The sequence below is a fragment of the Notechis scutatus genome, chromosome 1 (genome assembly GCF_049901735.1).
Source record: "Notechis scutatus isolate UNSWTSFEM ecotype Mainland chromosome 1, rNotScu1.2, whole genome shotgun sequence".
Lineage (NCBI taxonomy): Eukaryota > Metazoa > Chordata > Lepidosauria > Squamata > Elapidae > Notechis > Notechis scutatus.
The window spans coordinates 18,287,223-18,313,913 of record NC_142009.1 but is presented as its reverse complement, the minus strand read 5'-3'; the positions used below and the strand labels follow the sequence as shown (position 1 = coordinate 18,313,913).

Genomic DNA, 26,691 nt, shown 5'->3' with positions numbered 1-26,691 from the left:
GACCATCCCACAATACACCCTCATAGTAGGTTCAGGTTAGGCATCAAGAGGAATTTCTGACTGTATGAGCTATTAGCCAGTGGGACAAACTGCCATCTGATATATTTTCTCCCTTGCTGGAAGTCATAAGAGTTTGGATTGTCATTGGTCAGCAATGCTTCAGTGGATCCTGCATTAAACAAGATTTGAAGTATGTGACCTCTAAGGTCTCTTTCTATTCTATGATTCCTGTTTTCTCACACTTTTTCAGTTTAGCGGGGCTATTCGTTTGCCGCTTTTAGGAAAACAGAATAGTCCGTATCCCTGTTTTGATCACCCTTTTTATCAACCTGAGAAGAAACTCACAACAATTGAGTTTTTATTATATCAGGCAAATCTGCCACCCTGTTGTACTTTTCTGGAGATGCAAACATGCTTTGTAGTATATCTAACCCAGTATTGTTGATAGTGACTGAACCAGCTCTCCTGGATTTTAGGCACATTCCTTCACATATCTGGAAACGCTGACACTGAACTTTAGATCATGTGCATGGAAAAGAGGCATTCGCCTCTGAGCCCCATCCCTAATGATGGATTCAAACTGAAAAATGTTCTGATTGGTAGTTCTACCTCTGTGCTATTTTGGTGTATCAATTCTCTAAAACATTTGTAAAAAGACACAGTTCAACAAACATACAGGGCAGTATTTCATTCACTTAAAATGCTTTTTGCCAGCCATTAGCCTATCTATGAACATCCGCTTTGGACAACGAGTCTATTAATAGAAAGCCTGATCATAGTTCTAAGTACTGAAAGTTACATGCAGTTCTCTAATATCATAGCCATACAGTGCAATCTCATAAGGTCATCACTTGGCAGTAACTTCACATTTTTATCTGGGTCACAGATGCCCATGGGACCAGTCCAGATAATTTGGACTTGGATGAAAATTTTCAAATAATTCAGCCACCATTCACTGATTTCAGAAAGGTGTATCCCTTCTTTTCTCACCATAAAGTTCTGAGATTTCATTAACTCCTACTCAAACTTTTAGATATGTATAAACAAACCAATATTTGTATCAGGTCTAGCTCCAGCTACTGTGCTTTTCAGCTAGAGCCAAAAAGCTCTTAGCTTTGACTAGGTATTTCCTATTCTTTGTTTTTAATCCAGTCGCTAAAGTTTCTTACTGTTGTATTCATCGTATAGAAATCCCTCTGAGCAGAATATATTTTCACATATTTGTTGGAAAGACTGCTTTAATATTGGAATCATTTAGAACATTTATTTATTTATTTAGAAAATTTAGGAGCCATGGTGGCACAGTGGTTAGAATGCAGTATTGCAGGCTAACTGCTCATTGCCAAGAGTTTGATTATGACCAGCTCAAAGTTGACTCAGCCTTCCATCCTTCCGAGGTCAGTAAAATGAGGACCCAGATTATTGAAGGCAATAGCCTCATTCTGTAAACTGCTTAGAAAAGGGTGTAAAGCACTGTGAAGCTTTACAGTATATAAGTCTAAGAACTATTGTTATTGCTACTGCTATTTTTTTACCAGTTCTTTGATCCATTAAGTCTTCTGGCCTGGAGAAAATGAACTATGAAATGAGAAACAAGGTTTTAAAAAAGACTTTTACCATCAAAGCAAATAGATTAGAAAATACAACTACCAGTATGTTATTGTTTTTCCTCTGAAGGAAATAAAAATCCACAATAAATTCTTAACTCTCAAGGCCTAATCTTTCTGAGCCAAAGCTGTATCGCCCAGTATCTGAGGTTTATAGGAGTAGGAACATTAAAAAATATAGAGAAAGTCCCCCAAAACAGCCCAGGGAGGTCCAGATATATACAACAGTGTCCACCGAATGCTGACTGGTGAAAGGAGAGAGAGATGAAAAGTTGGCCTGGCGAGGAAACATCACGAAAGAGGATTCACCTAAAGCCGAGTGCGCTGCAGAATTTTGCTCCATGTCCCACTTGTGTAATAGGATCCAACAACAATCCCGCCTGATGCCATGATCTAGTTCAAATATCATCTACAACTGTTCGCAGTGTATTTGCTCTCCTACTTCTATCGTTGATATGTTCCAAGAAACCTTTGGGGAAAAAGAACACATGACTTCTCAGTTATATTTGGTGACTGAATTTCTGCAAGCAATTAATTTGCTCTCTTGCTTCTGCATATTCTCAGGGGTCCCCTGGATAAGGGACTTGCTTCTGCATATTCCCAGGAGTTCTAACAATTATTGTTGTTTTACATAATCTTGTCAGTAGAAGATAATTTCAAAATGGATAGTCTGATCTATTCCAGTTTGTATGCCAACAATTAAGCAGGTAGACAGAGCAGAACTTATGAACATAGGAAACTAAGTTGTAATTTCTCCTAGCCGGCTAAGTTTCCTTTGTTCTTCTCAATTTATGGTTGTGTTTTGGGGCTCAGATTTTTTTGGCGAACTCAGGTTCTGGGAGAATGGTACAGGTGCAGGCTGAGTCAGCTGTCCCAGAACCCGAGTTAGCCAAAAATCTGAGTTAGCCAAAAATCTCAGTCTGCAGACTGAGACTCATTTTGGTCAAACTAAGTCAGAAACATGCATTTTCACACAGATTTCCTGATTCCCTTGTTTTTTACACCAACACTGAAATAACCTCCAGCTCCGACTGTTAGTTTTGGAACACTGAATTCATATGATGGTGATGATGTAGTGATATACCTCCTTTCATGCAGAGTAGTCGTTGACTTATGACCACCATTGAGCCCCGCATTTCTGTTGCTAAGTGAGACCGTTGTTAAATGAGTTTTGCCCTATTTTACAACTGTCCTTGTCACAGTTGTTCAGTGAATCCCTGCAGTTGTTAAAAACACGGCTGTAAAGTGAATCTGGCTTCCCCATTGACTTTGCTTGTCAGCAGATCGCAAAAGGTGACTGCATAACACCAGCAACCGTCATAAATATGAGTCAGTTGCCAAGTGTCCAAATTTCAGTCATGCGACCATGGGATACTGCAATAAGCCGTAAGGGTCAAAAATGCCATTGTAACTTTGAACAGTCACTAAATGAATGACTGCAACTCAAAGGCTACCCTAACCCTATCTGTATGCCATATTTACTCAGTCCTGAATTTGATTCCTTACACCAGAATGATTTTAAAAACCTAATCTCATTCTTCTATTTTTAGTGACTCAAGACTTTTTTAAAAAATAAATAAATTATTCAGGGGGTAAAAACCTAGTTTTTCTTTCAAATAAGCTGAGTATCCATCCATAGCTTAATTTCACCTTCCAAGTGTCTTCCCTGCATCCCACCATAGAATTAAATGCAGTGGTGGTATTCTACCAGTTCTGCAGAGCCAGTAGCAGCGTTGAACAGTGGAGACCGAATCGGTTCTCTCTGCTGTTGGGCCTACCTGGGCACCCATACTCACCTTTATCTTCTGCTTTTGAAGCACAGCTGTTTTGCGTGGCACAGAAGGGTGCCACGTGGCAGCTGCTGAAGCAACCAGGAGAGTGCAGCTTACAGGAGGTGAGTTGGAATCAGGGGTGGGATTCTACCAGTTCGCACCTATTTTCTAGAACCGGTTGTTAACATTCTAAGCAGTTCGGAGAACCAGTTGTTAGAAGAAATTACTGGCCTAATCCTGTAAGGAAGGCAGGAAGGAAACATTCTGGTGTTGCTCACAAAAACTGCCTCTCCGTTAACCCTTATTACATTCTTGGCAGGACTAGACTTCTTGTCTCAGGAACGTCTCTGGAGTTTTCCCCCCCTCCTTTGCTGGTACTTTGCTTGTGTGGAGGGACCATTCAAAGTTACAATGGCACTGAAAAAAGTGACTTATGACCCTTTTTCACACTTACGACTATTGCAGCATCCCCACAGTCACAAGAGGACAGGAGAGGAGATGCGTGCCTTGATGTGAGTGATGTTGAGTTGGCCACGCCCAGCCAATCACCTGACCACCAAGCCATGTCCACCCAGTCACATGACCACCAAGCCATGCCCACCCAACTAAGCCACGCCCGCAGAACCGGTTGCTAAATAATTTGAATCCCACTCCTGCTTGGAATGATTCTGCGCCTGCGCAAAGTGTGTGTTTGGCATGCGCATGCACACAAAGAGTGTGCATGGACACAAAGCGCGCCCACCAAGCCATGCCCACCGAACCGGTGGTAAATGTTTTTGAATCCCACCACTGATTAAATGAGACTGAGAGAGGACTTTTTCAATGGTGTCCAACCTGAAAAGATTCATCACTTGATTTGCTAGAATGTTTTTTTAAAGTCCTTGGCTTTTATTCCTGAGCTCTTTGAAATGTATCCTTGCTTTATTGTGCACTTATAACAGAATAGAAGGACAGAAAAACGGAGTTGGAAAGGACTTTGAAAGTTTTCTTGTCCAAACCCCTGCTCAAGCAGGTAGTCCTCAACTTATGACCACAATGGAGCCCCAAATTTATGTTGTTAAGTGAGAACTTTGTTAAGTTTTTGAGTTTAGCCCCATTTTACAACTTTTTTTGCCTACAGTTGTTAAGTGAATCACTGCTGCTGTTAAATTAGTAACATGGTTGTTAAGTGAATTTGGCTTCCCCATTGACTTTGCTTGTCAGGAGGTCACAAAGGGCATGACTCCAGGATGTTGCAACCATCATAAATATGAGTCAGTTGTCAAGCATCCGAATATAAATCATGTGACTTGCGTGGCAATGGTCGTAAGTGTGAAAAATGGACACAAGTCACTTTTTCCAGCGATGTTGTAACTTGAATGGCCACTAAATGAACTGTTGTAAATCCAGGACTATTTGTAGTATTTCAGACAAAAAGTTGTCCAATCCCTTCTGATTTTAACTTTTGTTTTGTGAATGGTTCAGAAATTCAGAATATCGGAGGGTATAGAAGTACAATAAATGTGGAAGTAAATCAATAAAAAATATGTTTAGCTATAGAGAGCTAAATATCTTAGTCTGACCTTATTCACGTGCATTTGCAACAGAGATAGGGTGTGCCACTTCCAAGAGATAATTTCTAGTACTCTAGTGAAAAGTGTTAAATCTTCAAGGCATGAGAATGCTAGAAAATTCACATTAACATGTTGCCTGGCATAAGGAGCAGTTGGAGTGTCTGGCAAGAACGGAGAAATTATGTCACTCCAAATCCCTCCCTGTTGGGTATACTAGCCATAGGTATCTGGTAGAAGCCTTGATGATATCACAATCATAATTTGCATGATGACCAACATGATGTCGTTTTCTTTTTTGCCTGTCCTTCAGGCACAGATGGCTGAGTTCTTGGCTGTTGAAGATCTGTAACCCCTGGAGGTTATTATTATAGGGTACTACGGGCATTTTTGTGTGCCTCTTAATCTTTTTTAAACACATTTGGATCAACCCAACACAAGCTTGTTTATACAGAGCCATGCTTTACCAGTGTCAGCTTTGGAAGCCATATTGAGACCCGATGGTCCCGCGCTGCCACAATTGAGTCTGGGAAAGTGGGAGGGGGGAATTTATTGGAGTATATCTAGTTAGACATAATAACATTCTTTTTCTAAGTCAAGGTCAGGTAGTGTTGCGCATAGTGAAAAGGAAGTCATACTTTGGGACGGATGGTGATTAGGCCATGTGATGTGGTAATGGGTATATAGGGGATGGGTTTGTAGTTTTTACTTATTGCAAGAAAGCCCAGAACTTCAGGTTCAGGATTCCACAGATGTGCCAGTTACTATCCAATTAAAAGGAACCTTTGAGAGATGTCTGTCTCAGAGTTATTGGTTGTAATGGAGGTTTGCTGGAATACTGACACCTGTCACTGGTATCTCTACAAACCAAAGTACATGGTGGAACACTGAATAATCCACAAGGATGATTTTATCTACAATGTTTCTGGCCTGCAGCCAAGTCACCATTTTCTTTCCAATAATTGCTGGAGGCTGGGCGGGAGGGGGGTGTTTGGGAATCCTTCCCCATAGGAAGATGAAGAAAGATATTTAATTCCATGTAGTTCATTTACTGCACATCCGTGTACATTTTGTTTTGGGAGCACTAGTTCTTTTGGAAATGTTGGCAACACTACCATCTGCTCTCACATTATGTTTTTTTCATGATAGAGGATGTGTATAAATTGCATTAATATGGCAGGCCCTAATGCAAAGAGTTCTCAGAGGTTGCTATGGAATGGAAGAAAAATGCTATCTTTTGAGATTATTTGAAAGTATATTTTGCTTTCCTATATATTTTCTATATAAAATGTTTCTCTTAGCAAAATGATCCATTCCCAACCAGACTCTCTTCAGGTATGCCAGATATAACTCCTATTTCCACAGCTAACCCACTGAAACCCTGACTGCCATTCTTATGGGCATGTTTTACAGTGATGCACATATGAGTGACTCAGTGGTAGGTTAGAACCTCTAATGCAGAAATACATTCCAGGGTGTCAAACTCAAGGCCCATGGGCCGGGTCTGGCCCGTGGGGTGCTTAAATCTGGCCCGTGGGGCTGGCCTGGAAATATCAAAGAACTGGCTGCATGTGGCCCCTGTGTGGCCTGTTTTTGGCCTCCTCAGCCCCCAGCAGCACTCTGCTGGCCAAAAACGGGCCTCGCGGAGGCCTCCAGGGCCTCTGCGTGGCCCATTTTTGGTAGGAGAGTGCTGAAGGAGGCTGTCCAGGCCAAAAACAGGGAATGGGGGCCCACATGTGACCCCCTATGCCCCGTTTTGGTCGGCAGGATGCTGCAGGAGGCTTCCATCCCATCTTCCCCTGCTTCTCACCCCCCTTGCCGCCCCACAGAGGAGACCTACAATGCAGATTCGGCCCTTGAAGAAATCTAGTTTGACATCCCTGTTCTAGAGCATGTAAACCCCAAGAAATAGACCACCTCTACATACACATTTATAATCTTGCATTTGACTCTTAATATCTTTAATCTGTTTGAATTTGACAAGAAGTTATCATAGTTTCTAACCACAGGTTCTACCCTTTAGGGGAAGTTCATAAAGCATTCTTCCAAATAAGGGACACCCTTGGCTGAAGGCATCCGGTAGAGGATACAAAAGTGGCAAAACATATATTGTGGCATCACAATGCAAACCCTTGCTTTTCCAACTCGTGTTGCAACATTGCATGTAATACGTAAGTCATTTCAGCGAGATGTCACAACACACGTTTCATCATTTGCCCCTTGTGTCACCTTTGCAGAGACCAATGCCTTTGGCTTTGGATTGATGTCCTACAGATTGTATTAGAAATAGTTTGGTTCAGAACAAAAACAAATACTTTTTTAAAAAATATATTAACTGTAATAAACAAATGGAAATAATGGAAATAGAAAACAGAAATAATTGAGGGTGTTCAAAATATAAAAGTTACTTAAGTTAAAAGAAAAGGAAAATCTGTCTGCCATTATTTTTACAGGTAATACTGAACCAAAACAAATATGAAGAAAATCATGTATCACTTTGGTACTTAAAAAACTGGTAAAATCGCAGCTGGTAAGATTTAACAGTCAAATTAATGAAAAATATAAGAATTAACACAAATTCTAAATTAGTACTATTATGGTCAATCTTTAAAGGGGTTTTAAAGCCATGTTAAAAGAAATCTGAATTTCAGCTGTGACAGAAATCTGTGTGCAAAATCATAGTCCATAAAGTCTCAAAATTAAAACTAATATTCAGACTGCTGAAGTTACTTTTGACATTGATACATACTCCCAAAATTAAGTTAATAATTCAGCATATACAGTGTCCCTGTATTCAGAAGGGAAGCTACCTTTGTCTAAAAGAATGGTAGTAGACAAAGTCATCAGTAAGTAAAGCAGTTGTCATGTTGACAGGATCCAAAACTCATGTTTTCACTTTGTCCAGCAAGGTGTAGCACTTAAGCCAAAATTGGCTGCTCTTGGATGATTAAATGGGATCAGATATGGTTAGTATTGGATGGAAGGTTTCCAGAAAGTTCCAGGTCAAGTTTTTAAAAAAGACGGTGGCATTGGTAAGCCAGAAGCCTTCTCAGCTCAGATATACCTTTTCACCAGTTCCTCTAGCAATAACATGAGAAAATATTTTCTTCCATCTTGTTGAAATCAGTGCAGGTATATTACTGTTTTCACTTTGTCATCTTGATATTATTGTTCTTTTGTTACCTTCCATCTTTGAGAACATTTGGAGTTATTCATTTTTCAACAGATGGAAAGCCAGACCGCTTGAGTAGGAGAATTCAATTCCTGCTCTTCCCCGTAAAAGCAAATTCTCCATTTTGATCTTATTGCCATTGAAACTAGTGTAATTTTGACTTATAGATGGGTGGGGTGGGGGGGAGAAGTGGACCCTAGTCAAAAATGTCATCCACTATGTTTTCAATGTCAACTCACAAAATATTTCTATGGTCTTTTTAGAGTTGCCAACAGAAAGGGAGGGGGGGGAAGTGCAGCAGTTTGGAAACCAAAAGTGCATTCCATAAATAGTTTTCAAAGATAGTAACTAGGTGACTGAAGTTTCTGCCCTGCAAAATTCTAACTGGAGAACATGATTAATAATTCTTGGCTATGGATGTGTCCCATTGGAGAATATGAATTATGATACACTCAGGGGATGGGGGAAAACCAGGGTCAAGGTGACAATGAATTATGTGTCTAAGAGTTGGCTACACCTAGGGAATGCCAGACATTTTAACTCCCAATAAATCCTTTTAAAGTTTTGGAAGTTTGGCTCAAGACTCATGATTTAATTGGGGTAACTGCCAGAATCCTGACAGTCAAAAGCACAGCTAGTTGAACTTTATAACTTAAGGCCTCCCTCAGCCCTTCCCACTAGGGAGGCTTCAATTATGACTCTTAAAAGTCATAGTGGTTTATCTGGGCTTGTTGACTGGAAGGTTGGTAGTTCAAGACCCAAGCTTGGCATGACGGGGTGAGCTCCTATTACTTGGTGCAGCTTCTGCCAACCTAGCAGTCCAAAAGCATACAAATGCAAATAGATAAATAGGTACCACTTTGATGGGAAGGTAACAGCATTCCATGCACCTCAGTGTATAATCATGCTGGCCACATGACCACAGAAGTATTTTGGACCATGCTGGCTCCCTTGGCTAAGAAATGAAGATGAGCACCATTCCTTAAGAGTTGGATACAACCGTACAGCGGAAACCTTTATCTTTACCTTTGCAATGTATGTACCATATAGCAGCCCTTTGGTTATGAAGCCAAAATAATGCACTAGGGTGGGAATGAATCTATGCAGAACACCTGTTGGTGCTTCCTTATAGAAATGATGTATTGTTTGGGGTTTCATATAGCTTGTTTTCAACTTATGATCTGTTCTTAGCGACTGTTCGAAATTATGACAGACTCCCCAAAAGGTGTTTATGATCCAGTTCCAAAGTTCCAATGGCTGCCCGCCGAGATGGTCATATGACCATATTTTGGGCACTCAGCTACCATCTCTGACTTCAGACTGCCATTTCTATGATTCTTGAGAGCATTTTGGCATACTGTATAACAGTGTGCTATGCTGGATGCTCTGCAGTGGATGAGAAGATGCTCCAGAGAGTTTAACAGATAATCAGGGTTGGAAGGGACCTTGTAGGTCATCTAGTCCAACCCCCTGCCCAAGCGGGAGACCCTACATCATTTCTGACAGATGGCAGCCAATCTCTTCTTGAAAGTCTCAAGTGATGGCACTCCCACAACTTCTGAGGGCAAGCTGTTCCATTGGTTGATTGTTCTCATTGTCAGAAAGTTTCTCCTTATTTCCAGGTTAAATCTCTCCTTGTTCAGTTTCCATCCATTATTCCTTGTCTGGCCTACAGGCGCTTTGGAAAATAGCTTGACCTCTTCCTCTCTGTGGCAAATATTGGAAGACTGCTATCATGTCTCCCCTGGTCCTTCTCTTTACTAGACTAGCCAAGCCCAGTTCCTGCAACCGTTCATTGTATGTTTCGTTGTATGTTATGGGTTATAAACACAGCACAAAAAATCATCAGTTGCTCTCTTTCTTCTTTGGAAGAGATTGCGAAGACCAGACTCCTCTCTAGAACACTAAAAATCTCCACAGACCATTTTCATCCTGGACATTCATATTTCGATCTGTTACCATCAGGGAGGCGTTGTAGGTGTCAAAATGAGGACTAATAGATTGAGAAGCAGTTTTTTTTCCCAAGGCTGTAATTGTCTTGAATCAAACAGTGCATTTGTGATTTAGTCCTATTATTATTACAATTATTTTAATTTTTAAAACTCTGTAGTGTGATTGTGATGTGGTGTTTGGGGCACTGTGCTGGAGTAGCTTTAAAATTTCATTGTATTCATGGAATGACAACAAATTCTATTCTATTCCTGTTTCATCCCATTCATATCTGTCTATCCGTCTGTAATAGATATTTGCTGGTAATAGACTATCCACAGCTAGAATAAATACTGTGTACCCACATTTTCTTCATCATCACTTTGTTGCCCCGATGGGCTCTTTACCGATAACACCCTTTGAGGTTTGAGGCCATGGGCATCCTGTTGCAGCCACAATTATGCCACGATGTCATCATACTGGTGACACAAATTATGCACTTTTCATAATAACACCATGATGGGTGTGGCACTACTTGTGTCTAAAATGGTATACGTTCTGCTTGAGCAGAGGGCTGGACTAGAAGACCTCTGAGGTCCCTTCCACCTCTGTTCTGATTGTAGATTGTCTCTCTATTTCCCTTGCAGATATCCCTCCCTGCAGCTTCAATATTTGAGAATTTTACAAATTTTCCAAATTTTCCAGTGTCTTCAGATTTTCCGAGGACACATTTGTATGTATTACTCCATCACTAGGGATACAATATATATTCACTTGGAAGGCCCATGCATGTTCCCAGTTTCAAGAATACCTCTTTGCTGAAATTTGCCTGGTACTGGCAGTGCAAAGTGTTTCAGTTTTAGGAACACCTGTTCCAATTTTACAGCTCTTTCATACTTACAGTACCATGACAGTGCCAATATTATGTATTATTTAACTTTTGCGTGACTAATTTCATCATGATGATTTGTCAGATTTTTTGCATGGGTAATTTACTCATGCTCATAGAAACATAGAAAACTTATGGCAGAAAACGATCCAGTGGTCCTCAGATTCTGTGTTTTGAATTATTTGTTTGTTCTTGTTTTCTTTTTAATTAATTAATTTTTAAATTATTAATTATTACTTTTATTATGATACATCACACAGCCAGATGTTCAGACTGGATTTGACATTTTTATCCACCTATTACTTTGTTTATCTAGTATGTGTATGTATGTATGTATGTATGTATGTATGTATGTATGTATGTATGTATGTATTAAATTGCATGGCCTTGAGACTAAAGCTAGCATTGAAGACCAGAAATTGAGGTTTGACTCTCAGGACATCTTATCTAATTTAAAAAGGCACAAGTCTTTCTGAATGCATTCACAATATATGCTTACACACCATTTACCTAACTTTCATGGTACATAAGAAGCCACACTAAAATTATAAAATGGTCACCTGAACCGCATTCAGTAAATCATAGAACAATCATAGAACCATTTCAACCTTGGATCATAGAACATAGAACCGTAGAGCTGGATGGGAACCTTGGAGTTCTCTTGGCAGGAACCTCCTACCTTTCCAATCAAGTGGTTGTCCAGTCCAATTTTGAAAACCTCCAATTCTGGGAGTACCCACAATTCTGGGAGGGAAGCTATTCCACTGATTAGTTGTTCTCAGTGTCAGAAAATTTCTCCTTACTTCTAGGTTGGACCTCTCAGCAAGTTTCCACCCAGGGGTGGGATTCAAATTTTTTAACAACCGGTTCTATGGGCATGGCTTAGTTGGTGGGCATGGCTTGGTGGTCATGTGATTGGCCGGGTGTGGCCAACTCAACATCACTCACATCGAGGCACGCATCTCCTTGCCTAGCCTCTCATGACTGTGGGGATGCTGCAAGAGTCGTAAGTGTGAAAAACGGTTGTAAGTCACTTTTTTCAGTGCCATTGTAACTTTGAATGGTCACTCCACACAAGCGAAGTACCAGCAAAGGAGGGGGGAAAAAATCCAGAGACGTTCCTGAGACAGGAAGTCTAGTCCTGCCAGGAATGTAATAAGGGTTAACGGAGAGGCAGTTTCTGTAAGCAACACCAGAATGTTTCCTTCCTGCCTTCCTTACAGGATTAGGCCAGTAAATTCTTCTAACAACCAGTTCTCCAAACTGCTTAGAATGTTAACAACCAGTTCTAGAGAATCGGTGTGAACCTGTAGAATCCCACCCCTGCTTCCACCCCATTACTTTTTATCCTGCCCTCAAGTGCTTTGAGAATAAGTCAATCCAGGGGTGGGATTCTACCAGTTCTGCCTGGTTCGGCCAAACCAGTAGCTCCAAAGATAATCTGGGAGCGAACCGGTTCACTCTGACGATCAGCTGCTGGGTCCGCCTGCCCTCCCCGGCTCCCTATTGACATTTATTTCCTGCTTTTGAAGCTCAGCTGCATTGCGCGGCACAGCGGATTGGCACGCGTCAGCTGTTGAAGACACAGGGAGAGTGCAGGAGTGCAGGAGAAGGTCAGTAGGAAAGCGTCTGCACATGCTCAAAGCGCATGTTTGCTGTGCATGCATGCAAGCCATGCATGCGCATGCAAAGCACGCCCACCAAGCCACACCCACCAAACCAGTGGTAAAACAATTTGAATCCCACCACCGAGTCAATCCCCTCTTCTCTGTGTCAGCCCCTCAAGTACTGAAGGACAGTTATCACATTCCCCACTACTCCTTCTCTTCTTTAGGCTGGACCTACCTAATTCTCTCAATTGTTTATCCAGACCCTTCTTCTCTTACATGCGATGTGAACCCAGCCAAAGCCAGGAAACCTACAACCTCCAATGGCTCCTTTCGCCTTTATAAGCATGGGATGTTTCCTTCTTTTCATCCAGCGGTAAGTTTCCTTTGGTTCTACAAAGTAGTGGAGAAGAATAAAGAAAAGCCTGTTTTGCCAAGGAGTGGATGGGGGAAGGGGGAGCTGCCTTTAGATTGCAACAGAGCCTGGAAAACTTTGTCAAGGTTACAGGTCCCATTAAGGCATTAAGCAACGTGCTTCTGGAATACGCTGCAGGGAGAAAAACTAATATACTTTAGTTAATCGGTAAATATGCACCTTCCATTAGGGCTTCCTGATATGAGCTGTTTGGATTTGGATGATCATTAGAGGCTAGATTTTTGTGGCTCTTCCCTGCTCCTTCATGGTTATCTGGAGATTACAGTCAGATCAACTTTTCACTGCCCGTTGATGAGTTTACCTTCATGTTGCTGGTAGGAACTGGAACAAGAGCCGTGGAAGAAATCTGGAAGGTTTCAGTTAACTTACAGGAAGCAGATTTCGTGGAAGAGGAAAATGTCCGCTGTTCAGGCAAGCTGTTTTGCTTTCGCGGTAATTGACAGGACATCAGAGATAAATTTAGTCTGGCCAGCGTCCTATTTCTCTCAATAGTCAGCCTGTACATTTGGATATGTGAGACAAGCAAGGTTGTACAAAAGTATATTGCAATGTTACTCCATATTCTACCCGCTAGAGATTGGAGGATTTTGGAGTGTTGGGAATAGAGATGCTTATGGACCTTGGGCCATCAAATTACTCAGACTAGTAAGAACATAAAGAGATTGCCAAATTATCCAAAAGGGATTCTCCAAAACGGGTGGATATTCTTTAAAATGCCAATTATACTGGTGTAGCAGTGCCTATAGTTTACATGTCATGGAAGATATTGTAGAGAGGGGGGAAAGGTACAGGAAAAGGCAATTGTTATTATTAAAAGAATAGTTTATTAAGAACTTTGGGGTAGTTAATTTGAAGAGTTGGGACAGAGTGTGGCATGGAAAATGGGGAGAAAGGAATTGTTAGGACTCCAGTTCCCCCACTGAAACTAAATGGTGAGAGATTCAGGATCAATAAAAGACAGTACAAGTAGATCGGAATTAGCCCTGATAGTTTAGCAACCATTTAAAGTTATGACCTTCCTAAAAATGACCCAGATCCAATGTTCCACTGGTTGCCCCACCCCTATCAGTCACATGACTGTACTTCGGGGGCTTGGCAGCATGGGCACATTTACAGATGTTTGCAGCATCCTGTGGTCACATGATTGCATTTTATGACAGTTTTGCTGGAAACCAGCACTTCCTGTTTTTGGGGAAACCATACCATAGCAAATAATGGGTTCGCTTAATGGCCATGGTGTTTGCTTAATCACCATGGCAAAAAATGTTCAGTAAGTTTTCCATTAAAGCTCCATTTTGGTTGTAACCTGAGTATTACCTGTACTTTTTTAGACAAGGCGAAATGAAATGATAAAACTATTATCACAAGATGGTTACCTATCCTAATGGTTTCAAAGGGAACCGGTTAAAATTCATGGGGAGTTTCTACCAGCCTTGATGACTGTTTATAAACTCCTGAATCATAAGAGGTGTTACATAAATCTATTCAACCCCTTGTTTAACCTTTTTTTCCCAATCATCAAATCCATAAATCACTTCCCTTTTTTCTACTTGCAGCAAAAATTCCACAATAAGTTTCTAGTGGGATTTTTTTTAAAATAAGGGTTCATATCTTTATTCTTGAACAGTTGAAAAAGCACTCCAGGTAGTGCTCTACTTATGACCGTGATTGAGCCCAGCGTTTCTGGTGCTAAGCAAGATGCTTATTAAGTGACTTGTGCCCCCATTTTACGTCCTTTCTTGCCACCCTTGTTAAGTGAATCGTTGCAGTTGTTAAATTAGTAACACGGTTGTTAAATGAATCTGGCTTCCCCACGGAGTTTGCATGTCAGAAGGTCGTAAAAGGGGGAATCACAAGACCCCTGGACACTGCAACCATCAGAGATATGAGTCAGTTTTCACATATCTAAATTTTGATCACATGACCACAGGGATGCTGCAATGGTCATTAAGTGTGAAACATGGTTATAAGTCACATTTTTTCAGTGCCATTGTCACTACGAATGGTCACTAAATGAACGGTTGCAAGTTGAGGACTACCTGCACTTTTCTGCTCATTAATCCTTCTGCTCATTAATCCTCATTAATCTCCAAGATAGTTCTGAATGGAGCAGGATTTATTTTTGTAAAATTAATTCTTACTAAATTCTGATTCTGAGAGGTGAGGAGAGATGCCCTTTATTTGCCATACCTTCTTTCCCTTGGCAAGTGCATAGACACCACTTCACGTGCCTTCCATAAAAAGGATCAGTTCCTTTCCTGCATGCACAAGACAATATGGATGCTCTTTCTTCTCATTCCATCTTCTCCTTTCCCAAATAATACAGGTGATCCTTGACTTACGACTGCAATTGAGCCCAAGGTTTCTGTTGTTAAGTGAGACATTTGTTAAGTGCACTTTGCCCCGCTTTACGGCCTTTCTTGTTAAGTGAGTCACTGCAGTTGATAAGTTAGTAACCCGGTTGTTCAGTAAATCTTGCTTCCCCATTGAGTTTGGATCACATGACCTTGGGATATAGCAACAGTCACAAATATGAACCAGTTGCCAAGCCTCCAAATTTGGATCACATGATCAAAGGTCCTAACTGTGGAAAAACATTCGTAAGTCACTTTGTCATTGTAACTTTGACATTTGTTTAAAAGTGCCGTCGTAACATTGAATGGTCACTAAATAAACAGTTGTAAGTCGAGGACTACCTGCATTTTTAAATTGACCTCACCCGCTTGCCTGCCTTGTTGGCTTCTGCAGAAATGAAACAAAGTTATAGTGCCTAGAAAATAACTTTAAAAGAAATATAGGAAAATCAATAAGAAAATTAAATAAATCCGACTAAATAAATTACATGTGTAGAGCCAGAGTTAAAACAACCGAAAGAAGCCATATAAAATTGGAAAACATGGAGACAGCTGGTCCACTGAATTGCTGAGAATTGGTCATGACTGAATGGATAGCATCATCATCATCAAGTATAAAACACCGACAGAAGGATAAGTTTGAGAAAGTGTTAGCTGATTCATGAATGAACAAGGAGTCCCAATACTAGGATTGTATGCCCGTACAGATTGGCTGCTATTGTTGAGACTTTCAAACCATCACTCACTTCTAGATAGAAGACACGAAGCAAGAGGCCACTGGACTTTCTTTGTTTCACTTTGAAGACATTTCGCTTCTTGGTTGCAAAATGAAACATCTTCAAGGAAAAACAAAGGAAGTCCAGGTCCCCTTGAAAAAGCACCTTTTAGGACAGCCGTAATCTGGATGTCTGCGACTCTCTATAGACAAGACACAAAGCATTTTCAGTCGGAAGGGATCGGACACTATTTCTTCATTCTTTCTTTTATAGATTGTTAAATGGAAACTTTTTTAAAAAATGGCATGTGCAGCATTGTCTCCTCTAGGAAGATTCAGTTAATCCATTATGGACAGCCGCTTGTCTGGAATAGTATAGGCAGGACCGTCTTAACAGCATTATTTATTTATTTATTTTATTTATTTATTTGATTTGCTAATTGTTTACAAGATAATAAGTATAAGTGTATACATAGTTGTGAATACATGAAATGGGTACATATAAGAAAAATAAAAGAAGAATTATGGGGCCCCGGGCAAAGCGGTGTACTGGGGCCCCTACGACAACTACTCACAGGAATAAAAATGTAAATGGTTGATAAAATTAAACACATATTTGCATGTTAGTATTAATAAAAAATGCAGAAAAATGTAATAAATATGTTGCTGTATTTATATGATACAAGGTGCATTGAAGGGTTAACATACACAGATTAGTATGGGGCCCCTATGCTCGTAGGGCCCATAGGCAAGTACCCATCAGGCCCATGTGTTAAGACAGCCCTGGGTATAGGGTCTCCAGCTTGGGCAGGTGGTTGGGTTAGAATCAATCAATTAAACGTTTATTGTCAATGCACAACAATAAAATGGAAAGAAGACCTCCAAGGACACTTTCAGATCTGTTACTCTGTAGTTCTATACATGTAACTTAATATATATTCCCAGCATACATGAGGTGAGAGTCGTCGGTATCCAAGGTGAACATTTTTTGGTGGTGGCCTCCACTTTGCAGAATAGCTTCCTCTTGCCTCCAGAGGTCAGGATTGCACTGAAGTTGATATATTTTTACAAGGTGGTCAAAACAGTTATTTCTCAGAGCTTTGGAATGTGATGTTGCTCAACAATGGACTGGTGATAGTAGCTTTAAATGACTAACATTTATTTTATCACAATGTCCTTGTCGTTATAGTTTCTAGCTGATATCTCCCTACCTTGCAGATCTGGAGTGCTAGAAGTAGACACTCATTAATGCAACTTCCCCATTTCAGAATACAAGGGAAATGTACAAAATACGTTTCTTGGGTAGATGAGGTGAGAATGGGAAGAAGATTTGTGAAACCAAGTATGAGATTGGTGCATATTTTGTAGGGTTAGATGTAACAAGAGAAGACCTACTTCCTCTCCAGATGTGTAGGACATTTCTCATCATCTGCTCCCAGCAGGATATTTAGTTTTGGAAGGCACCAGGTTGAAGAAGACAGTTGAAGTCTACTCATGATGGTAAGATTCCCCCTCAAATACTGTTTGCTTCTGCAACAGCTGAAAAGAAATTCTTCCTTCCTGTACAAAAACTAGGATTCTGAAGTGATGTGCATTTTCCGTGGTTTAAATCAGCAGTCGCCAACAAGTGGGCCACGAAAAATTTTTGGTGGGCCGCAGAGAAATCTCACCCCCAGAGCACCCCCCCCCCAAAGAAATTAATTCAGGCTGCGCAGAAACACAAGGCTGCGCCGCCCACATGGCGTGTGGGAACCCTCCCTGCCCACTCACTCCTTACCTGGCAAACTTGCCTGCTAAATTGCTATTTGTCCTTTTTCCAACCATCAGCTGTTCTGCTGTGCTGGGAGATTTAGATTAGCTAGGAAGCAGGAAATGGTTGAATTTCTTGCTTTCCAGCTAGTCTTTAGATCTTCGGCTCTGCTTTTAAGCACAGCCGAACCTCCTTTAGGACTGAAGGTTCTATTATTCAGAGCAGACTCACGGCAAGCAAATTTTATGTAACAGACTCAGATAGCCGATGGCAGATAGATAGATCACTGAATGATTCTGTGAACAACTCAATCTGCCTGCCTGCTTTGCCTGATTTCGGGTAAAAGTTGCTCTTTTTTTATAAGAAAATCAATATTTATATAAATATTTATAATATTTACATACAAACCATGCCCAGTCAGTCACATGACCACCAAGCCACACCCACAAATTAGGCCACACCCAGAGAACTGGTTAGTGGTCCCTGGGATTTAAAATTATGAATTTGGTGGTCCCTGAGGTCCAAAAGGTTGGCAACCCCTGGTTTAAATGCATTGCTGGGAATCTAAGGCTCAGCTTTCACTCCAGTTAAGGGTAAACGAGATAGGGTATTCATAGATTATTTCAATGTGAATTTTCCTAATGTTATACTTTTCAGCTAATATGATCACAATAGAGCCCCAAGTTTTTGTTGCGAAGTGAGACATTTGTTAAGTGAATTTTGCAACCCATTTTACAATCTTTCTTGCCACAGTTGTTAAGTGACTCACTGCAATTGTTAAATTAGTAACACCATTGTTAAGTGAATCTGGCTTTCCCATTGATTTTCTTGTCATAAGATCAGAAACGGTGACCTAGTTTTGTCATAAGGTCACAAACGGTGATCACATGACCCTGGATACTGCAGTGGTCATAAATTGAGTCAATTCCCAAGTGTCTTAATTTTGATGACGTGACCATGGGAATACTGCAATGGTTGTAAGTGTGAAAAATGATCCAAAGTCAATTTTTCAGTGCTGTTGTAACTTTGAATGGTCACTAATTGAACTGTTGTAAGTTGAAGACTACCTGTATACAAAGCAGGATAGTTCTTCAGTTTTAAAAAATGCACACAAAAAATTCACACTCATGCACACCTGTGTAAGAGACAGAGAGAGGGAGAGAAGGATCAGAGGTGGTATTCAGCAGGTTCTGACCAGTTCTGGAGAACTGTAGCAGAAATTTTGAGTAGTTCAGAGAACTGGCAAATACCCACTCTGACTGGCCCCGCCCCCATCTATTCTCTGCCTCCCGAGTCCCAGCTGATTTGCTGGGTCTTCTTTTGTTGCCCTCCACAGGAGAATGGAGCTGGAAAGCAGGTCAGTGGGGTGGGGAGGGAATAGGATTTTGCAGTAACCTTCCCCTGTCACAACCACCAAGCCATGCCACGCCCATCAAGCCACGCCCACAGAAGCCACCAGTAGTAAAAAAAATTGAATTCCACCACTGAGAAGGATAGACTAAAAAGCGAAATAATACAAACAATAATACTTCCTCCTGCAGGAGATTAGAGATTAGAGCAGAATACAAAAAGAACAATTAAAAACAGTGTTGAATAAAATCAGGCAGATAAAATGATCCAAAAGAAAGCCACCTGTTGTAAAACAAGACAGTAATAGAGTAATAAAAAAAATCCAATAATAATAATATATATAATAGATATAATATATATATAACATTTTGTATTTTTGAACACATTAAATTGCATGCAAAAATACATAACTGGTGCATCAAAATTTTGATACTATCTTTTTCTTTTTAAATCTCAGTCTAAGAAGAAAGCTAGTTTATGAATGGAGAAATTGAGAGTCACTCCTTCCTACTTATAGCTCTGTGGAATATCCAAAGTGTAGAAGCTATAATGGAAATATTGACAGAGCCTTGGCCAGCTGAGGAATTTGTCCAGCATTTTGGAATTTGGAAGTAAGATCTGGCTTTTTAACTGCATCCAAAGAAGTCAATGATTTACTGCGGATTATTAATCCTTCATGTCTTCAGGATGTCAGCAGTTTCTGAATTCAAGTAGACATGACTTCCTCATTATTTTGGCTTCTGATCTATTGGAAAATTCATTTAGACTGTGTGTGGTGGAGATGCATAAAGCCTGCCCTAATATTTTCAGATCTTGAGCGTTTCTAATTTATGCCTATAAGAGATTGATTGTTCACAAGAAATGAATATAAACACAACAATTATAGTGACATCTGCTTGTTGATTCAATTATCAGCTTTCATGTAGGCTGGGGAGTTGAGCAATTCTTTCATGAGAAGCAACCCAGATTGCCAAATAATGCATGACCTTTTCTTATTCTGTGGTTCTTGTGTGTAAAAAGGCAAAGACTTAATCAAACAGACACAAACACATAAACCACCTTGATTTTTTACTCTCTTTTATGGACACCTCTGTGACTATGGAGATGTCTATCAGTGAGTTGGGTATTGGATTCTACTTCACATAACAAAATACTGTAGAGTACCTGAAATGTTACCTGTTTTGATTGACTTCAATTACCTGTTTTGATTGACTTCAATTTGAGATGGAATTTCCCCCCCACACACACTGATTTTATTTTGCTAGTCATTGCCAACCATAGGGATGGTACTCATCCAGTGGTGGGATTCCAAATCTGTTCCTACCGCTTCTATAAGTGTGTGCGCGCGCAGCACTCAAAGACCGCCCTCATTGTCAGTGCTGATGAGCTGAGCTGTTTTTTAGTTCAGCTGAGGCATGGCAATCTACTCTGCTGCGCGAATCAGCTGAGCTAAAAAACAAGGGAATATAGGACAGGGAACAGCGGCGGCCGGAGGGCGGGGGCCAGCCAGAGGTGGCATTTGCTGGTTCTCCGAACTACTCAAAATTTCCACTACCGGTATGCCAGAACTGGTCTAAACCGGCTGAATACCACCTCTGTACTCATCTCTGTTTCAAGGCCATTCAGCCAGCATTTTCCAAAGATATTTCCATGGCCACCAGCATGACTTTCTCACTGAAGTGATACCTATTTATCTACTCGCATTTGCATGCTTTCGAACTGCTAGGTTGTCAGGAGCTCGGGTGAGGTCGAGAGCTCTCTTCCATCATGTGGCACTTGGGTCTCAAACCTGGGCTGCCAGCTTTCCAGCTGACAAGCCCAGCATCTTAACCACTGAGCCACGATACTGCCTTCATTAGAGATGAAGAGTCACAATATGTAAAATAAATAGGGGGGGGGGGCGCGGATTAATAGATACTAGAGATTAGTATTGTTCTTACTCCAAGCAGGTCTTTTAAGGGATTAAGATTTATGAGATGATGGTGATCTCATTCCCAAAATTGTTGACCTGTCTTGAGGCTGTTTATTTATTCATTCCCAAAATCTTTCAGAAAATCTTCTAAGATTTTCTTTGTGTGAGATTTGGGCAACATTTATATATATTTTAATGAAATATTTTTGGCTACCCAGGGTTAATATAAGTATTTTAGCCCCGTATGGATGATGCATTGCTGAGCTAGTAAACAGTAGCTGCCCATTGGCTTCTGCACCGCGTAAGCTGGTGTTTTATAAAATCTATTTTTTACTTTTTCAAGGAAATTATGTGAGCAATTTGCAGTAGTTAAGACTCTTTTCTTGTTTGAGGCTTCCGGATGTGGGTTGTTTTCCCACCCCATTATCTGGTATTCCAGCCCACAAAGAGCAAAGGTGAAGGGATATCCTTTTCATCTTGTTAATGAAATGATTAAATGACCAATTCCAGTATTGCTATCATTTGCTCATTTGGCAGATAAAACTAAACATTTAGCTTCAACCAGATCCACCTAAATAGAGCCCTTCTTTTTCCCAAAGGAGAAGCACTGGTAAATGAATTGGATTAGAGGTGGTATTCAGCAAGTTCTGACCAGTTCTGGAGAACCAATAGCAGAAATTTCGAATAGTTTGGAGAACCGGCAAATACCACCTCTGACTGGCCCCGCCGCCATCTATTCTCTGCCTCCCGAGTCCCAGCTGATCAGATGGGTCTTCTTTTGTTGCCCTGCACAGCTGGGCAGGTTTGTGGGGTGGGGAGGGAGTGGGATTTTGCAGTAACCTTCCCCCAGGAGTGGGGAGGGAATGCAGATTTTACACTATCCTTCCCCTGCCATGCCCTCCAAGCCAAGCCATGCCTACAGAACCAGTAGTGAAAAAAAATTTGAAACCCACCACTGAATGGATCAGTAGTTTGGAAATTTAGAACCCTCTGATAAAGAAGAATATTTGTAGTTGAGTGTTGAAATGAGGAGTCTTTGATTTTCTCTGAACATGGTTGTTTTCTTGCTGATATTTCATTATTCAAGCTAGGGAACATCATCAGTTCTACAATTGATGATGATTTGTGGTTTGGATCAGGGGTCCTCAACCACCGGTCCACGGATCGGTACCGTCCACGGAACAAGTCCTACCGGGCCGCTGAGTTTGCTGCCGCCATTTTTTGATGAAAAAGTGCTTCCGTGAGCTTTTCGGGTAGAAAGCTCACCGGAAGCACTTTTTCATCAAAAAAGATGGCGGCGCCAGCTGATGCCGGACCGGCCGCTGGCGCCCAGCTGATGCCGGTACCGGGCCGCGACATAAAAAGGTTGGGGATCACTGGTTTGGATAATGAAACTTCTGCAAGAAAACAACCAAACAACCAAGTTCAGAGAGTGCCAAGGATGGTCATTGGAACAATCTTGATATCCAAGCAAAACTGGCAAATGCTGGGTGTACTATTTTTGTATTTCTCAGTCTTGGCTGCTTGAAGATATGTGTGCTTCAACTCCCAGAATTCCCTTGTCAGCATATGCATATGCTTTCTAGTGTTGGGAGAAATATCCATCTGGTTCAGTTCCAAGCTGGGAGAAAGACATTGGAAACATGGAAGCTGATTGGAAAGATGGTTTATTGATGAAGCAGAACCACAAGCGTGTGTGATTCTGGGTAACTGACCACATGGAGGTGAGAGTGAGGGGTATTTATACCTTCTCTTGGGCTTCACACTTGAACTTCCTCTTCCTGTGCAAGAAAATGTATTCGATTGACTGTTGTAGGGGTTATAGCTGGCTCTGTAGGTTGTCTGAGCTAAGTTTGGTTGAAGCTTGGAGGTGATACAATGTCTCCAGGAGATTGTGCAATGTGGTGAGCTCTGCTGCTAGATGGTAGCGGGTTAATCCTATTATTTCCTATGGGATCATGTCTTAACCCCATCATCCTGGAGCGGGAGGTCTTTTGTTTTATAGATAGGCTGGCCCAGTCTTTCTTAATGGGCAAAAAAATATCTGCTGGGGGCTATTAAGAAAGGTGGGAGCTGTCTCTTTCTGTCTCCAAGAGCATGTTTCTCCATTCCTCGTTTAATAAAATATAATATTCTGCTTTTTTAATGTTTCTCAAAATATTTCATTATTCTAGGAGGGGGGGGGGGTCTTCCCTCATGAGGGAATTCTGGGAATTGAGGTCAAGACATCTTCAAGTAGCCAAAGCTGAGAAACCCTGCTATATCCTTCGTACATGGGGCTAATTTTGTGCTGTTTGAGAAGCAAGAACTAATTCACCTCCCCAGGTTCCCTGGCACACATCTTCAAGTAGCCAAGCTTGAAAAATACTATACTATGCTGTGCTGTGCTGTGCTGTGCTGTGCTGTGCTGTGCTGTGCTGTGCTGTGCTATGCTATGCTATGCTATACTAATAATATATACTATATATTATATACTATATACTAATACTATATACTAAGGTGTCTCTTTTGCCTGCATTCTCTTCTGACTTCCTGTTTGGAGCCTTAGCCCAGGGGAAGCAGCGTTCAGGGTTAAGCACCATTAGCCAACTTTTTGGTCTTCACTTCAGGAAGTTTGCTTAATATTTAGGTCTCTGGTGGGCCCCCCTCCCTTCTTTTCCACCTGACACAGGAACCATTTTGCTCAACAGTTAAACTTAAGCAAGAACCTCTGTTCACAACTATATTTATCAGATAATTCTCATTTCTCTCCAGATACTGGCTCAAAGAAGACCACTAAATAGGGTCAGTATTATCTTTTAACAGAGTGAGAAATCTGCTTCAACTGGCAGATGCTGGGAGATAGACAGCTAAGATGAAACTCTATGAGCCTTATCCTGCCCTTCCTAAATTAATAAACTGCTTTTGTGTGCAGTGAAGGACAGATCCCCTCACTGACAGAAAACCCAGTTGGCAACAGCAATTTCTGTTGTAGTCGCTGCCTTGTGAAATATTTTCCCCTCTGAGATTAGAATGGCCTCAATCCTATTGGTTTTTCAGTTTTAAAAATTTGGCTATGTACTCAGGCCTGGGGCTCAGAATGTGCTAAGGGTGTCATTATTTGGCTTTAGTGTTAGTTGATTAACCATCATGGCTGCTTTTATACATTTATTTTGTGGATGCTTTTATTATTTAGTATTTTTTAAATTAATTGTTTTAGAATTTTAGAATTGTAAGCCAACCAGAGTTACTTGGTTAAGCTAGGTGGCTACAGAAATTGAATAACTAAATAAAATATATAAAGACAGTCCTATTGTACTATGAGATCCAGGGCAAGGAAAGATTCAAGCCATGTATGTATGTATGTATGTATGTATGTATGTATGTAGGTAGGTAGGTAGGTAGGTAGGTATTTTCTGCCTTTATTATTTTTACAAATAACTCAAGGTGGCAAACATATCCACACACCTCCCTCCTCCAATTTTCCTCACAACAACAACACATTTTCCTCGCAACAACAACAATTGTTCAGCCCAAAAAGTGAGGTGGGTTGGGTTAAGAGAGAGTTATTGGCCAAAAGACATCCAACTGGCTTCAATGGCTAAGGTAGGACATGAACTGGTAGGCCTAATGCCTTAATCACTAGATCAAACTGGCTTTCCTAGGCTCATGCTTTGAATTGATCTTACCTACTGTCCCACTGGATGAGGGTTGTAGTAGCTCACGTAACTTTTTTTCATTTTTTGTAAGCACCATTGCAGGCCTGTCGTGGCTGAGTTCACATAATACCCTTTGTCATGGCTAACTGATGGATAGCCCATTCAATTAACTGAATTTTCAAGGTTCTCAAAGCCCAAGAAATCATCAGCTGACAGATGGGTTGGGTTTGCACAAGATGTTAATATGTGAACAACTGGTTTGTGGGTTTAGTGGGCTGTGAGGACACAGCTTCCATCCGGAGTCACAAGTCAGTTCGCTCAGATTAGAGTTCCTCTCTCAATATGGCTCTTTTTTGCAACCGAATCTGCTCAGCATCTAAACATGGGTTCTTCTGCTTGTCTCCACAGGTTTATAATCCCAATTTAGCTTATCCTTTGAATAGAGGTGCCCCTGATAGACACCTTGTCTTCTCAGCCACTTGAGAGAAGCGGGCTGCTTTTCTCACTGGCGTGTGACCGTGTTGGACGGAGGGGAGCCTTGGAAATTATGTGGCCAGTACACAGACGGCTTTTTACAGGAAATGACTGAGCAAAGCTAAGTTCCTCCTGTTGGAGGCAAGAGCAAAGCTGAAGCTCCTTGTAGAGCAACAGAGAAGGAAGTGCCGGATCAAGGTATGGCTTTCTGCAACTAATCGGCAGTACTGATGAGGAAGATGGCTGAAGGAGTGATCCCAGACCTGCCGCCTCCATCCCCTGCCTCTGTCAAGGCTTATGGAACCATGGAATCAACTGAGCAACCCCCTCAGGGATCGTCGCAGCCACCCACCAGAAGGGCTTACATCGCTATTGCTACACTTTGCCATCTGAACCTGGTGAATTACATGGACTGGTTTCTTGTAGCAGGTAGGTTGGATCCCATTAACAATTATCTTGTGGCAATAGCACCCAGAATGTGGGTTTAATGATGGGCTGAAAACTTTCTTGCATAATAATAATAATAATAATAATAATAATAATAATAATAATAATAATAATAATAATAATAATAATAATAATAATAATAATAATAATGCTTATTGTACCCTATGACTATTAATAAGTGTTGTACCTTATGATTCTTGACTCTTGATAAATGTATCTTTTCTTTTATGTATACTGAGAACATTTGCACCAAGACAAATTCCTCGTGTGTCCAATCACACTTGGCCAATAAAGAATTCTATTCTATTCTGTTCTGTTCTGTTCTGTTCTATTCTACTCTATTCTATTAATTGATTATAATGATAATTGACACCTAAAATGCTGGCAGCAACCCGTATCAACCATCAGTGCCAGTTAATAATATTTGTGATACATATTTAAATGTTCAGTTGACTGAGTTTCATGTTTAATGAATAAAGTTGTTTATTATACACAAAAATGTATACACAGTATACATAGCAGATGTGATAACCATGCTGGGTTTCGTATCACAAATGACTAGTCGAACACTTCCCCAGTGTTTAGGACTGTGTGATGTATCGGCGGATTATGCGAGCAGATCCCAGTAAGGTGGCCTTCTGCAGCTGACCAATGGTGATCTTGTCAGCGCCAATTGTTTTTAAGTGCTTGCCTAGGTCTTTAGGCACAGCACCCAGTGTGCCGAGTACCACTGGAACCACCTGCACTGGCTTATGCCAGAGTCTCTGCAGTTTGATTCTCAAGTCCTGATATCTGCTGACTTTTTCAAGTTGTTTCTCATCAATTCTGCTATCACCAGGTATGGCAATGTCGATGATCCACACTTTTTTTCTTCTCTACAATCATGATATCAGGGGTATTGTGTTCCAGAACTTTGTCAGTCTGTATTCGGAAGTCCCACAGTAGTTTTGCATGCTCATTTTCGACCACTTTTTCAGGCTTATGATCCCACCAGTTCTTTGCTACAGGCAGATGGTAGTTGTGACACAAGTTCCAATAGACCATCTGAGCAACTGTGTTGTGACGTTGTTTGTAGTCAGTCTGAGCTAT

General features: G+C 40.9%; 1 protein-coding gene and 1 long non-coding RNA gene across 2 annotated transcripts in view; one reads left to right on the top strand and one right to left on the bottom strand.

Moving 5' to 3' along the window:
* Positions 1-673: 673 nt before the first annotated feature.
* LOC148132685 (uncharacterized) lies at positions 674-13,400 on the bottom strand. The gene is made up of 2 exons (XR_015745763.1): positions 13,264-13,400; positions 674-2,076 (listed from the first exon to the last, which is right to left on the bottom strand). It is a non-coding gene; the product is annotated as an uncharacterized LOC148132685 (long non-coding RNA).
* An 11,872-nt stretch (positions 13,401-25,272) lies between these two features.
* Positions 25,273-26,691, top strand: part of LOC113415104 (protein spinster homolog 3-like) — a 32,552-nt gene continuing 31,133 nt past the window's right edge. Inside the window, exon 1 of the mRNA XM_087957582.1 lies at positions 25,273-25,584. Coding sequence (XP_087813708.1) covers positions 25,386-25,584 — 199 coding nt within the window. The 5' untranslated portion in view covers positions 25,273-25,385. The remainder of the gene's footprint in view (positions 25,585-26,691) is intronic.